Source organism: Lagopus muta, chromosome 6 (genome assembly GCF_023343835.1).
Source record: "Lagopus muta isolate bLagMut1 chromosome 6, bLagMut1 primary, whole genome shotgun sequence".
Lineage (NCBI taxonomy): Eukaryota > Metazoa > Chordata > Aves > Galliformes > Phasianidae > Lagopus > Lagopus muta.
In genome coordinates, this window is record NC_064438.1 from 15046137 (window position 1) to 15059231 (window position 13095).

Consider the following 13095-nt stretch of genomic DNA (forward strand, 5'->3'; position numbering starts at 1 on the left):
ATTTTTAAACGCTTCCATGTACATTTATTTGTGAGTACTACAAATCAAGTCAGCAGAAACAGGAAGGATCCAGAACACGTCAGCAGGTTTTGAGCACAGTGGGGTATTTCAAAGACTACTTGCTTTTTCTGAACAGTTGAGTTTGCAAGATTTCTTTCAGGCAGCCATCTGAAATGGCAGAAAGAAGGCACAAATGCCTAACAAGACCTTTTGGCTCTGAAGCAGCTCCCTCCTGTCCATGATTTGCACCATGAGTCCAAACACAGCATTTGCTTTTCAATTCTATACCCTGCTACGCAGCTACAGAGCCTGCCACCAGCATGAGAGGTTGCAAAGCAGTTCAGCCCTGTAGGATATTCACTAGGGGACAGAGCAGGGAAGCTCTGTCAAATCCCACAAGCATTCGACTGCTATCTCCAAGTCCATAAACAGGTTATCTTCCAGAACTTCAATAGTGGCTTATGTAAAACATAGTGGATAACATCCTTAAGTGCTTCCCTGTTTTAATGTGCTTTCTCTCTACATTACTTCAGCTATGTAACTTTACACAGTGACCTGTTTCTGCATACAATGTGCTCATAGCCTAAAGGCCAAAACCCAAAGCTTTTTATGAATGTACCTAAACTTCAATGTTAAGACAGGATTTGTCTTTCTGTGAGTGTGATACAGTCTAAGCCCTCTGAATAGAAGGCTGAACATTTGTGACTGACAACCCATACAAATCCATGAGAGTAGTATTTAGCTACTGCACTACCACTAGAGCACCCTTACAGTTCAGTTGATATTTGAACTCTGGTTTTACTTCCAACAACTCACTTTGTCAGTGCAGACACTTACTATGTAATCAGATTGTCTTAAATCTAACAGCTACTCTTCTAACACAAAACTCATTAAGTAACCACAAAAAAAAACAAACCTAAGCTTCAATATCAGATCTGAATCAGACAGAAAACACAACTCCTTCATATACAGAAACACTGTATACATATTTGGACAGTTTTGCCATTACACAAATTTTTGAGAGATCAAAATTAAGCAACAAATCAATAAACTGGGTATTTTTTGCTCAAGAAAGCAGATCTCCTTCACAAACAAACTAATACTCTAAAAGTCAGGCTTCTAGTTTGGCTCAAGCCTGGGAACGAGTTCAGCTTATAATATGAATACAAAACAAACAGAATATTTTTTCTGTGCTTCACACAACTCCTACAACTTCTGCTTTATTACACTGGTGTAGTTTCTTGATACTGCACGTGTCTTATCTCAGTTAACGCAGGAGCATTTGAAGCAACTGTCAAGGACACACTGACCTTAACAACTCAGCTTTCTCATGCTGAAACAAGAGACAGAGCCACTTTAAGTACAGAGACTCTGGATTCCTTCTGAACAAGCAGCACAGAAGCCAGATCCAAGCCCAGCACCAAGACATACGTTGCATCGACTCAGGAAAAGCTGTGCACATACATACATATACAACCTTATCCAAGTCCATTAAGCACGAGGGTATTTTAAATAGCAGCTTAGCCCAAACGTGGGCAACAGACTCAATAGCTACGCCTTTGACAGACAAGGAGTATTAATACTTATATTCTCACAATATCTTGCTAGCTACATGAGATGAGGGGCTAGGCACTGCAGTAGAACATGTGGGCCATAGAAGTCTAGAGGAAGGGACTGACAGCGGCCTCTTATGCTGGGCTCAAGCAAGGGCATGCTTGTGACAACTACCAGCTTGCTTCTTACAGCCAGGCCTTTCCCTAATCACAGGGACACAGCCAGCGTAACAGCTGCATCTTCAGCCACGTAATTATCACAGGGCCCCCATGTACACCATAATTGAGAGGGGTGTCCCACCTTAAGGGACTCCATTACACACTTGTCTTATTTAACAAATATTAAAAAAAAAATAAAAATCAGTGTTATAAAAAAAAAAAAAGGAATTGGATTAAACTGATCTTGGTTGAATTAAGACAAAAGTGTATTATGAAGTTCAGGGTGTTTTTATGTGGATATCTGCGAAGGAAAACTATGTTGCAAAGCCCACATAGAACTTCTGCAGCAGAAAGATACACAGCTATCACCTCCTCAGGCCCTCAAGGCTGCAAGCAGTCACACTCTGACAAGCTGTCCAGACTCAGACCCACCCAAATTTTGACATTCTGGTCTTGTTTTCCTACAGAGAATGTCAAGTTGCTGTCTTCCATTTGAAGGACATCTGAAGTCCACAAAGTAATGTATACATGTAGATCATTTAACGGGAAGGCTAAGTCATATTTCATTCAGGTTACCACCCTTGAATACATACTGCTAAGATGGCTGGGTGATGGGGCAAAACACTCCCTTAGCAAGTTTACAGAGGGTACAGAGCCAGAAGGAGTGGCACCAAAAGGGTTGTGCTGCCATCCAGAGGGAGCTTGAAAAGCTGGAGAATTGGGCTGACAGGAACTTCATCTTTCTTTTCCCAGAATTCATTAACCAGATGACTTCTGTTCTATGTAACACAAAGCAGGCACCACAGAATCACAGAATCTCCTGAATTAAAAGGGACACACGAGGATCACTGAATCCAGCTCCTGGCTCCACACAGGACCATCCAAAATCCAAACCCTGGGTCTAAAGAGTGTTGCCTAAATGCTCCTTGAACTCTGGCAGCTTTGGGCTATGCTCACTGACCCAGGCAGCCTGTTCCATGCCCAATCACCCTCTCAGAAAAGAACCTTTCCCTAACATCCAACCTGACCCTGCCCTGATGCAGCTCCACACCATTCCCTCAGGCCAACTCATTCAATTCAGCAATCTTCATCATAGGATCACTGAGGTACTTTAGTGACTTTTCTAGGGAAGACAGAAAAAAAGGAAGTTTACATTTAGTCATCTCCCCTGCCATTAAAAAATTTTTCACTTCCTTCACATAGCAAAGCTCCCATCTGACACTGATGGTGGTCTGATTTTTGGCATAAATACGAGGTTTTGCACAGTCTGTTCCAGAGCTTAGCTTTCCATTATCCAATCCAAGAATAAAACTCGTGTCCACTCTCCAGTGATTCCAGCAGACATTGTGTTCATTCACTCTAAGCAGCAAGCACATTTAGTTTTGTTACTTTCAACTGCATGATCAACAAGGCTGACCTTATTACCCACTAAAAGTAAGTATAATTGTAGCATTTTAACCAAGAGGTTTAATCTCCAAACAAGATTCATATTAGACACAGTTACCATGTCTTGCAGGTAAAGTGACCCAACTTAGCTAAAAACAGTTCAAGAAGTTAGTGCACGTGTTTAGTAAGTCAGTCACATACATTTATTGCTTTTTTATCTTCCCACTAATTTGCCATCACCCTTAAGAGATGCACCACTTAAAAGAACATCAGCGGATCCTTATGTAGTTCACGCAATAACTATTTGAAATAGACATGCTAAACTAGGTCAGGATAGACTAGGAAGGTAAAAAGGTTTAATCCAAAGCCAGCAAGTTCTGAAGCCATACTCTGGGCAGCCTGGTCTGGTGGTTGGTGACCCTGCACATAGCAGTGGGGTTGAAACTAGATCATCATTCTGGTCCTTTTCAACCCAGGCCATTCTATGATTCCACACACGACCTCACAGCAGCAATGCCTTATCTAGGTACACACAGCCCCATATCTCTTCAAACAGAATGTTTACCACAGCCATTTCTGCTGAAATTTCATTCAGAAGAATTTCAACTATCCCTCAGTATCTTTAAGATTTGAATCCACATACAAACTTAACCATTTGCATACAGTCACAGCACTGGTTAAGAAGCAAACTGCCACCTCTCAGGACAGAATAAGGATAGAATTAATCATTGCATACAACTTGGTTTCATATGAATAACCTTTGACGCTGTTATTTACGGGAGTGGTCAATATGGCCTCATCAACTACACATTTTTATCTTAATTTTTCTAGAAGGGAGTTTAATACATGACTTTCCTAAGCAGATGGGGGTGGGAGGGATGCTTAAATATGTTCTGCTTCACTGAAAAAAATTACACCCACCCATGTTTTTTTTCAAACTCCCAGCCTTTTGCAAGAAAACAGGCTGAGCAGTCACATGGCTGGGTGGCAAAGCATTAGAAAGCCTGTGAACACTAGCTCATTTTCTTCTGTTATGGCTGAGTCACACGACAGTCAGGAAGTTCTGTACTTAAGAGAACACTTTCAGCAGTTATTTTAACAGCCCACTCCAGAATTTTGCTTATGTCTGCAGTTGACACACAAAAAAATCCAAACGTACAAAAGAAAAGCACAAAAATGTAATGAGAAAAGTGAATAGTACAGTTCAGAACAGTCAGTTCACTTACCTTTAAATTTTGACCGAATGTTTGCCAGTTCCTTATTTATTCTCTTTATCTCTGCTTCTTTGCTTTTGCCTGAAATCAAAAGACCAGACATCAGGATACAGTGTTTCAAACAGCTGTGTTGACCTCAAGTTTCTTCCCCCCCCATCACTTTGCATGAACATACAAACATCAGGAGGAATTCTTATTTCCCTTCCCAAAGCAGCATTAGGACTGGATGAAGGCAAGTGCCATAGAGAGAACTTAAGCACTGCTTTATACGAGAATCCAAGAAGGTAACGACACAACCATGTTTCAAAACATTTTACTTGCAGCCTTTAGACAGCATGAAAGTCTCACACAGTTAATCTGAGATGCCTTTGTTACTGACTTCCATAAATACCTCAGTTCCTGCATTTTTAGAATAAAATGAGGAGGGAAAAAAAAAAAAAGAGAAACTTGATTACTAGGTTGACAGTGCTCTTGAGAAAGAATCTTCCTGAGCACAGTCATCTGAACAAATTATGGTACTCCTCAGCTCTGGGAAGAGTCAATTCACTGTTTCTCTATTGAACAGTCACTCAAACAGCTTCAAAAAGAAAATCTTCATGACCTTAAAGGACATTAAAAAAGGAAAGTAGAGAAAGTAGTATGAGTACTCCAAAGACTGATAGACCTCAGGCAGGAGGGATAAGCTTAGGTTTACCAGACTTCTGATATGCACCATGGATGTCACCTGACAAAACAGTATTTGCAACTCACGTTTCTCACATGACTAACACCTTAACATTCTCAACAGTTTATGTTTTGTATCAACCCCTGACTCTATGGATATGTGTTAGGTTTTCAGGAGCTAACCCAATTTAGATACACCAAGAAATAAGCTGCAGTTTCAATTTTAGCAGTGCAATCTTATTCAAGTACTACTTGCACTGTCCAAAACAAAGGTGTTTATTGCTTTGTCAGCATTTTTGGTTTTGGAGATTGAGATTCTACAACAGTCTGAGTCAGTTATCTCCTGTGTCAGTGAGCGTGGCAGAATGAATTAGCCAGCTTAGGCACTGGATTCTATTGGCTGAAGTTTGGTAGAAGGAAATGAGTCCCATTCTAGGAATGCAGAACTGCCCATCTAGTTGAGATGCAGATTCAGAGCCACATGCAATCAGATTTTTCAGCAGTTCCCAAAACATCTCAAGTGGCAGCAGGAAAAGGCAGCTTTCTTTACCATCTGTCACAGGTATGCAGCCACAAGGCCGTGAATAAAAGCTTCCTGTCTCTGTAGGAAAGTGATCCAACCTTATCTGTTGGAGATCGGATGCCCCAGTTCCACACATTCCTTTCCCCACACCACTCTGGTCAGTGTAGGGAAGATATGTGACAAGGCTTGAAGAGCAGCACCAGCACACTATGGTATCTCCAATCTCATCTTTTTCTTCCACATAAGCATAACTCATGGCATTTAACACTGTACAACGTTTGCATCCCACCCAATAACTGTTTCTCACTCCTTCACAATTCCAAAGATGACCTGGCAGTGGGTCATATGAACACTGATCAAGTAATTTGAGGAAACAAGTGACTCAGGACAGGTTAATAATAGCAAAGAGGGAATCCCAGATCAAATATAAATTATTCCAGTTTGTTACCTCTTCATTTAGACTAAAAAAAACCCACAAAACAAGAGCAACAACAACAAAAACCTATACAACCAGTAAGATTCCACACCTAAACAAAAAACAACTTCTGCATTTTGCATAGCATGCAGAAAACTGGTTTATACTAACAAGCTACAATAATGGCCACAAGAGCACAGAAAGAAGAGAACATGCAGAAAGACCAGCACACCATACAAACAGAAACAAGTTAGGCCCAAAGTCAAAGCAACTACATAAGTTTGCCTTATCATTTGAACAAAAATGCTTACAGATGGGCTTAAAGTGAACGTTTTCATTCTCTGACATTGTTTGATAGACTCAAGTCACTGAGGTGTTGGGCGCCATGGCAGGCAGTGCACACAACTAAAAGAAAACCATCTTCCCCCACACCCAGCCCTGAAAAACTACTTACTTGTACATACTTGTCCACCTATTGTTATTAACATGGTAAAGCTTTTCAGGGTTCAAGGATTCACAGTACCTGTTCTGCATCATAAATCGCATTCGCTATCTAAATGCATCTTGTTCTTCAGATAAATCAGGGCATGTCTCCAGCTTTTCATTTGGCCTAGAAACTCCAATTCATTTCCGGGCTGACAAGGCTAGAGATCACAGCTCACTTCCTTCACTTCCCTCGCTCTTTAGAACTCATCTGCTTGGATCACAAAGTTTAACCCGTTTTCACCAACATTTCACACACACACTCTTAAAATTCAACTTGGCCAACCTCTAACAAGCAGGTTTTACAGCAGAAGCACCATTCTTCATATAAATAGATAACTGATAGAATCTAAAGCCTAAAGTGTCTTCTGACACACATTTTTTATTTTTCTTAATTGAAGTAGATTATTTGTCCTGTTCACGTGCAGGAGACATGCTGGTGTACTCACCAAAGAGTCTTGTCAGCTTTAGGAATTCAATACTAAACAGAAGTTGGTCTTCTGAAATAAATGCCAAAAGGATGCAAGTGTTCATGTAAACGTTAAAAGTTTAAAACTTTCCAAGTTCCCTACACTGTCTTCAATCAGTATTCTTTGTCAGGCCTGAAAACACATTCCTTATTTCCAGCAATTCATCTGCTCTGGTAAAACAAAAATCAGAGGATAAAGTTTTAATTTCTAGAGCTACTCATTTATCTTCTCTGCCAAGTGAAAGGGGCACATCATTTTAAAGTGTTACCAGCGAGGCTGGACACTGTGTACATCATCTAGATAAACTGGTCAGAGAACATACTTCAGTCTGGGATATCACTAGCTTCAGTAGAATATTTCATTAAGTTTGGAAGCTAGGTCCTCACTCTGGGTCTTTAGGCAATGTCTGCAAGCATTGAAATATTTACTCTCAAATATTATTAACTGTTTCTCCAATCTCAGGAAGTGTGGCAATAATCCCTGAAGTCTGAAATGGAGAGGGAGGTAAGAAACACGACAAGTATGTATGTCTCATTCAGCTTTTCTTAACCCAAAGTGAAATTAAAGCTTTTTCTTTTTGAAGCACCATTATACTCTATCCATTATACTCATGCACTATTGGTTACAGCTATAAATTGAGATATTTACGTTCTAAGAAATAAGAAAGCATTAGGGGAAGCTAGGCTAAAATACTTCAGGAATCTGTGAAGTCAGCATCCTTTGACAGAAATGGATTGCAGCCTCAGCAAAAGACAAAAACAAAATCCCACCCCCTGAGCACACAGCTGGAACAGCGCACTGCCAGGAAGACCCATCAGAAACAGCAAACTCAGTTTGAATTTGTAGATTCTCCATAGATCATAAATCTGCACAGTACATGAACATAAAACCAGCCCGTTTTTAGTAATTCCTGCAGGCTGTTCTATTTTGAATGCACTACATAATCTCATCGAGAACTTGACAAAACACAGCTACCATAGCAACCAGCTGGTGATAAAAACTTAACTCCATATATTGGAAACCAAAGTTGGATGATTAAGTCCTAAACTGTCTCCTTATTACACACATTTCATCCAGAAAGCATCTGGAAATAATAAAGAAATTACTTAATCTCCTAGGAGTTTCATTTAACTGGCTGTTGCAGGCTTGTCTAGAATGAGCCATTATGGAGGGAGGCAAGAAGACGCAGAACAGCCATATATATGTATACAACAATACTTTTAAAGCTACTGCTTTAACAGTTATCCCAAATGGCACCTGCAGGGTTATTAACATCAACAATGCTGTTAGATAAACAGCAAGACTAAAAGATATGCTTTTGTCCCTCAAAATTCCTCCTGTGCTGTTCAAGTTCAAGTAAAATGGCTTAAATTCTGAAGCCAATGAATGAATTTCACTACTGTCCGTTCCCAAGGCGAGGCAAAGATCTCTCAGCACCAGCACAAGTTAAAACTAAGCTGAAACATCGTTAAAAATGTAAAATTGCCGGAAGCCTCCAACAGTTACATTGCACAGTAATCTTATCCAAACTTAACTTACTGCTCACAGGAGAAGTTGACAAAACACAATAAAGTCTCACAGTGGCAGACAGTTTTTCTTTGTTATATGTAGAAGGAAAAAAAAAAACAAAAAAGACAGAAAACTAAGCATCAGTTTTAGATGGATCTTCCTTCCCACAGCTAAAGAAAACACGTTTAACCAACACATTTTCCTTATTACTCAGCTACAGTAACACTCACTGAAGAATTTCTACTTGTTTGATTCTGTCACAGCAAGAAATACAGAAGAATCCTCAAGGATGGTCAAAAATGAAGATAAGCCCACTGCTGGTGACAGCTGAAAGAGAACTATGCTGCAGAACTACAGGCTTACATTTCATTTCAAAGGCAGTCATTCCATCTGTCTATTTGCAGACTGTTAAGCAGCTTCAAGAAACTATCAGAGCTGTATTCCAATATGACATATTGTAGCCAAGCCATTCCATTCCGAGGGACTTCACAAAGGTCACATAATTTATATACTGATGGGTAGAACAAGTAGGACACTAGATTACATCCAGGCCACATCCTTCTCATTTTCATTCTTCCTGACTTTTTCCAGCTCAGTATGCCTGTGGTTAAATAGCCACAGCAAGTGAATAAAAGAGGTGACTTCAAGTTGGTACATTCTGGCCAGTTGTTGTGTAGAAGACACGTACTTACAGCCACAGAGTATGACTGCTGTCAGTCTTCTCCAAGACGAGTACCTAAGTAGATATCTGGCCACAATATGGTCCAAAGCACACTGCAAGCAGTTCACATCTGGCAGACTGCCATGCTTCAGACTCCACTGTACTGCATACTGCTTTCATTAGGCAAGGTATACTTATTCTGTGTTCTACTCTTATCTTTAATTACTATCTTGTTTGACAAAGATAGACTACTGAACATCAAAAGTTATCCAGCTCCTTGGGGAATAGGCTACTACCCTTAACCTCTTGGTAATCCAGGGAGTAGTCAAAGCTTTAGTAATATCAATGTGTTTAAGCTTGGGATTTTGCATTAAAATCTACAGAAGAATGAAAAAACAGGAAAGTTACAGGAAAGGGATTGTTGTGTCTGTTCACCTGAACATTCTAGAGACACTATAATCCTAATTTGGCAGGACTGCAAGACTAAGCAAGTACTTCAAGGCTGGAATTAGTGGGCTACTTGCGGCTCATTTAAATGGTGATCTGCTCCAGCAGGATTAACTTGTTGCTGCACTAACTATAAAACGCTTAAGTCAAGTCTGATGCACAAAATGCATCTGCATGGGCAGAGCTGTAACAAGCTGTTAGCTTTTAAATAAACAAACATGGAGAGTTTAGTATATTTCTGATCAAGTCCACACGTTTATTTCCCAAAGGAGCAGAGAAGCACTTATTCCATACAAGCTTGCGTAAACACCGAACAGAGTAGACTTCTTGAGGCAAGATTTTATTAAAAGACAAGTGTACCGACAACATTTACAGCAAAAGATTTACCTCAAAAAAATTGAAATATTTCCAGAACTCACCTGGCTCTGAATTGTCTATGGCCAGCAGCCAGCATAATTAAGTTCACCCACTAATTCATTTATTTTGAATTAGTGCACAGGTTACAACTGTTACATTGTGTTACCTGGTAGCCTTAATTGCCCTCTGGCCATCTGACTATCTTGTGATTATAGATGTGCCATTATTAGTGTGAAGAGCTATAAAGCATGCTGGGTAGGAGGCTTCATTAGCATAAGAAAGAGCCTAACAGCATTCTGTCCTGCTTCTTAAAGGCAAGAAGTAAGGCTAGCTTCTATTTGTGGCCCTACCGTTTGTCCAGCAGCACATGTCTGTGCACATTAAATTATCAAACAGGATTTGAAGACACAACAAGTCTTGTTCTGTCTGGGAAAGCAGTACGACGAATGCCACCAGGGCTAAAAGCAGCAGCTTCTTCCACTTTAAACTCTAGTGGCCAGGAACATCTGCTCAGGAAGAACACGAGAGTTCTTACCCAAATCAAGTTCTTTATTTTGAAGTTCTGTCAGAGTTGTCAGCTAGCTTAATGGAGTTAGAAACTTGTCATTAGTTGCAAACTTCAGAACGTATTTGTTATCTTAGGTTGTCATTAGCCTCTCCATTTGGAACATCTAAGGTGACTGGTGAGTTAGTTGGTAGAGAATCCACAGCAAAATACGTTGATGTAGTTTCATCATCACTTTGGTTCAAGGCTATTCCTCCTGAAAGACAGCAACTCCAGACTGTTCCTTGGCACTGCTTTCCGCCAGTACACACATTTTGGTTACTGCATTGTACTGCTGCAGGTCAGGAGAACTAGGGAGCCAACACAGCCGAAAGCAAGCTTGGTTTATTTAGTGTCCAAGCGGTAAATCCAATCTGCTTTACCATAAGTGATAATGCCACCAGAAGAGAGCAGAATCCATGACCAAGCAGAGAGCAAGTTCACTACATTCATCGTCCAAGCACACTTCAGACAGCTTAAAGCAATCAGATTATCCACTTGCCTTTCCTACTGCTAAAAATGGTTACCAGCACGATGCTAAGACTGCATAACATTCTAAAACTCTGCTCTGTCAGGGGACAGAGAAAGATATTGGTTAAAAGGGGGGGATCAAAATCAAAACAAACACTAGCAAAAATCATGCAAATACACAAAAGAAAATCACATAACACCAATCAGCACACGTAGTCTTACATTTGTGAAAGAGCTCCTAAGTACTTGCATATACACTAAAGCACATTATTACTTTTATTATATGCTTTTATTATTACTTTTACCTGCCAGCAGGACAGTCATGTTACAGTCCTATAGTACAGAGTAGCCATTTCCCATGCTGATAATTAATTAGAATCGTGAAATAAAACACCAAATCCATCCTCTACCTCTGTAATCACTGAGACAGCTGGTTATTTAGCGCAGCAGATGAGAGGGCTGAAAGGAGGTAGGTTACACAGTAATCCAGTGGAGGGGTCTGTCTGCTCTGTGCCTAGCCTGTATAAATTCCTCCATTGGGCTAAACTAGCAAAAGTTCTATGAGTGAGCTGCAAATTACAGGTCCATTGGACTATACCTGAAGTAGGATGCTGGTTGTGCTGCTTACAGACCAAACCCACTGTGCATTTAATCCAAAGACACTGCTGAAAAATACTGTACCTTTGCAAGATGTTAGTATGGCTGCAGTTCTTTTTCTAAAATTGATTGAGGCTGCAGAACAAGAAGCTTTTTGCTCAATGAGTTAGTGATAAAATCCTGATACAAAGAAAAAAGTGAATAGATGCTGTCCTTCCACAAGATACATTCAATCAGGGGAAAAAGTGTCTGTCTCTTTTCCCTTCTTTCTCTCCAAACTCCAGAAAAACAAGTCTAGAGTGGCACTGATGAAAACTGTTGTGCTTTGGGACATCCTGTTGTGACTAGATATAAATTGCTACAGTCAAAGAGATCAGTGACACGCTGATTGCGTTTAAGAACCCAGTAGTGCGCATTCCTCATATGTTGCACTTTAAGTGGACAATATGCACACAACTTACTTTTTCCCCCACTATGTTGCAGGTTTGTCGCTGTAACAACGCTTTTTGTGAAACAGCAGGAAGTCACAGGCTTTACTGTAATCTAGTAATCTATTAACTCCTTGTCCTTGTAAGGAAAGGGAAGGGGATACGAGAACAAACGGCAGCTTCCAAATCCCATTACAATTTAGATGCTCTTGTTGCTGTAATTCAGTATAAGTTTAATCATCCTAAGCGTTCAACATGGATGCTTTTTTTTTTTTTTGTCTAAACAGGCATCACAAGTTAAGAAAACCACTCTGTAGTAGGGTCACGCATTAAGGCTTTCACCCAGCATTAAGATATTCCCCCATATGAAGTGAAAGCCTACTGAAAGCTTGTATCTGAGTGACTTTATGACAACTGCAACATTCATTTGGCAGCTTAGTTGGCAAGACAACATTGACTCCTATCAAAAGAAAGCTTCAAGCCAAGACAACATGCAAACGCAGAAGTACAACATAAGGCTGTTATGGAAAGCAGTTCTTCCTCCTTCTTTGACTGATCAGTATTTAAGTAACCATTTTCTTGAACAGCATTTTTATATAGTACAGTTACACTCCCTTCATTATGTATATTATTCCAGTGACTCTAATGGAGAAGTTGGATGCTACATGAAAGACCCTAGCTCTCATCTATTAATTACCATCTTCATCTACTTTTTTCTCCCTCCTACCATCCAGTAAGAACAAGAAGTAATGAAATAACTTCTATGTGAAGAGATACAACCTTGTTTAATATATCAGCTAAGTTTTAACTAAGGAGAAAAAAAAAAATACAGCCCAAAGAGAAAGGAACAGTAACTTGGTATAAAAGAACAAAAGGAATCCTTCTTCACTCTGTTCAACTTCCAAGGTGACACTGAAAAGGTAAGACAGTTACTGGTAAAAGCAAGGGAAATAAAAAACTTTTGTTCTACAGACCTGTGGCAAAAGAAGCTTTTACCTCTACACAGGTGCATTTCATCAGCCCAAGAAAAGACAGCTTCCTGATACTACAGTGGAGCATGGGGTTTCCAGTAGTAGTTTCCATTATAGTATGAAATCTATTTCTACACAATCAGCCCCCAAAAAATTTTGAAAAAAGAAAAAAGAAAAAACCCACATAAAGAAGTGAGTTCTCCTAGTTTTTAGAGTGAAAAGCAGATAATGCTGCTGTTGCAAA

The 13095-nt window shown here is 39.9% G+C and overlaps 1 protein-coding gene across 4 annotated transcripts in view; it reads right to left on the reverse strand.

Moving 5' to 3' along the window:
• Positions 1–13095, reverse strand: part of AP2A2 (adaptor related protein complex 2 subunit alpha 2) — a 43019-nt gene that overhangs the window by 25334 nt on the left and 4590 nt on the right. For all 4 annotated transcript variants that reach the window (XM_048948841.1, XM_048948839.1, XM_048948840.1 and 1 more), the window contains exon 2: positions 4325–4393. In XM_048948841.1, the coding sequence (XP_048804798.1) occupies positions 4325–4393 (69 nt within the window). The remainder of the gene's footprint in view (positions 1–4324; positions 4394–13095) is intronic.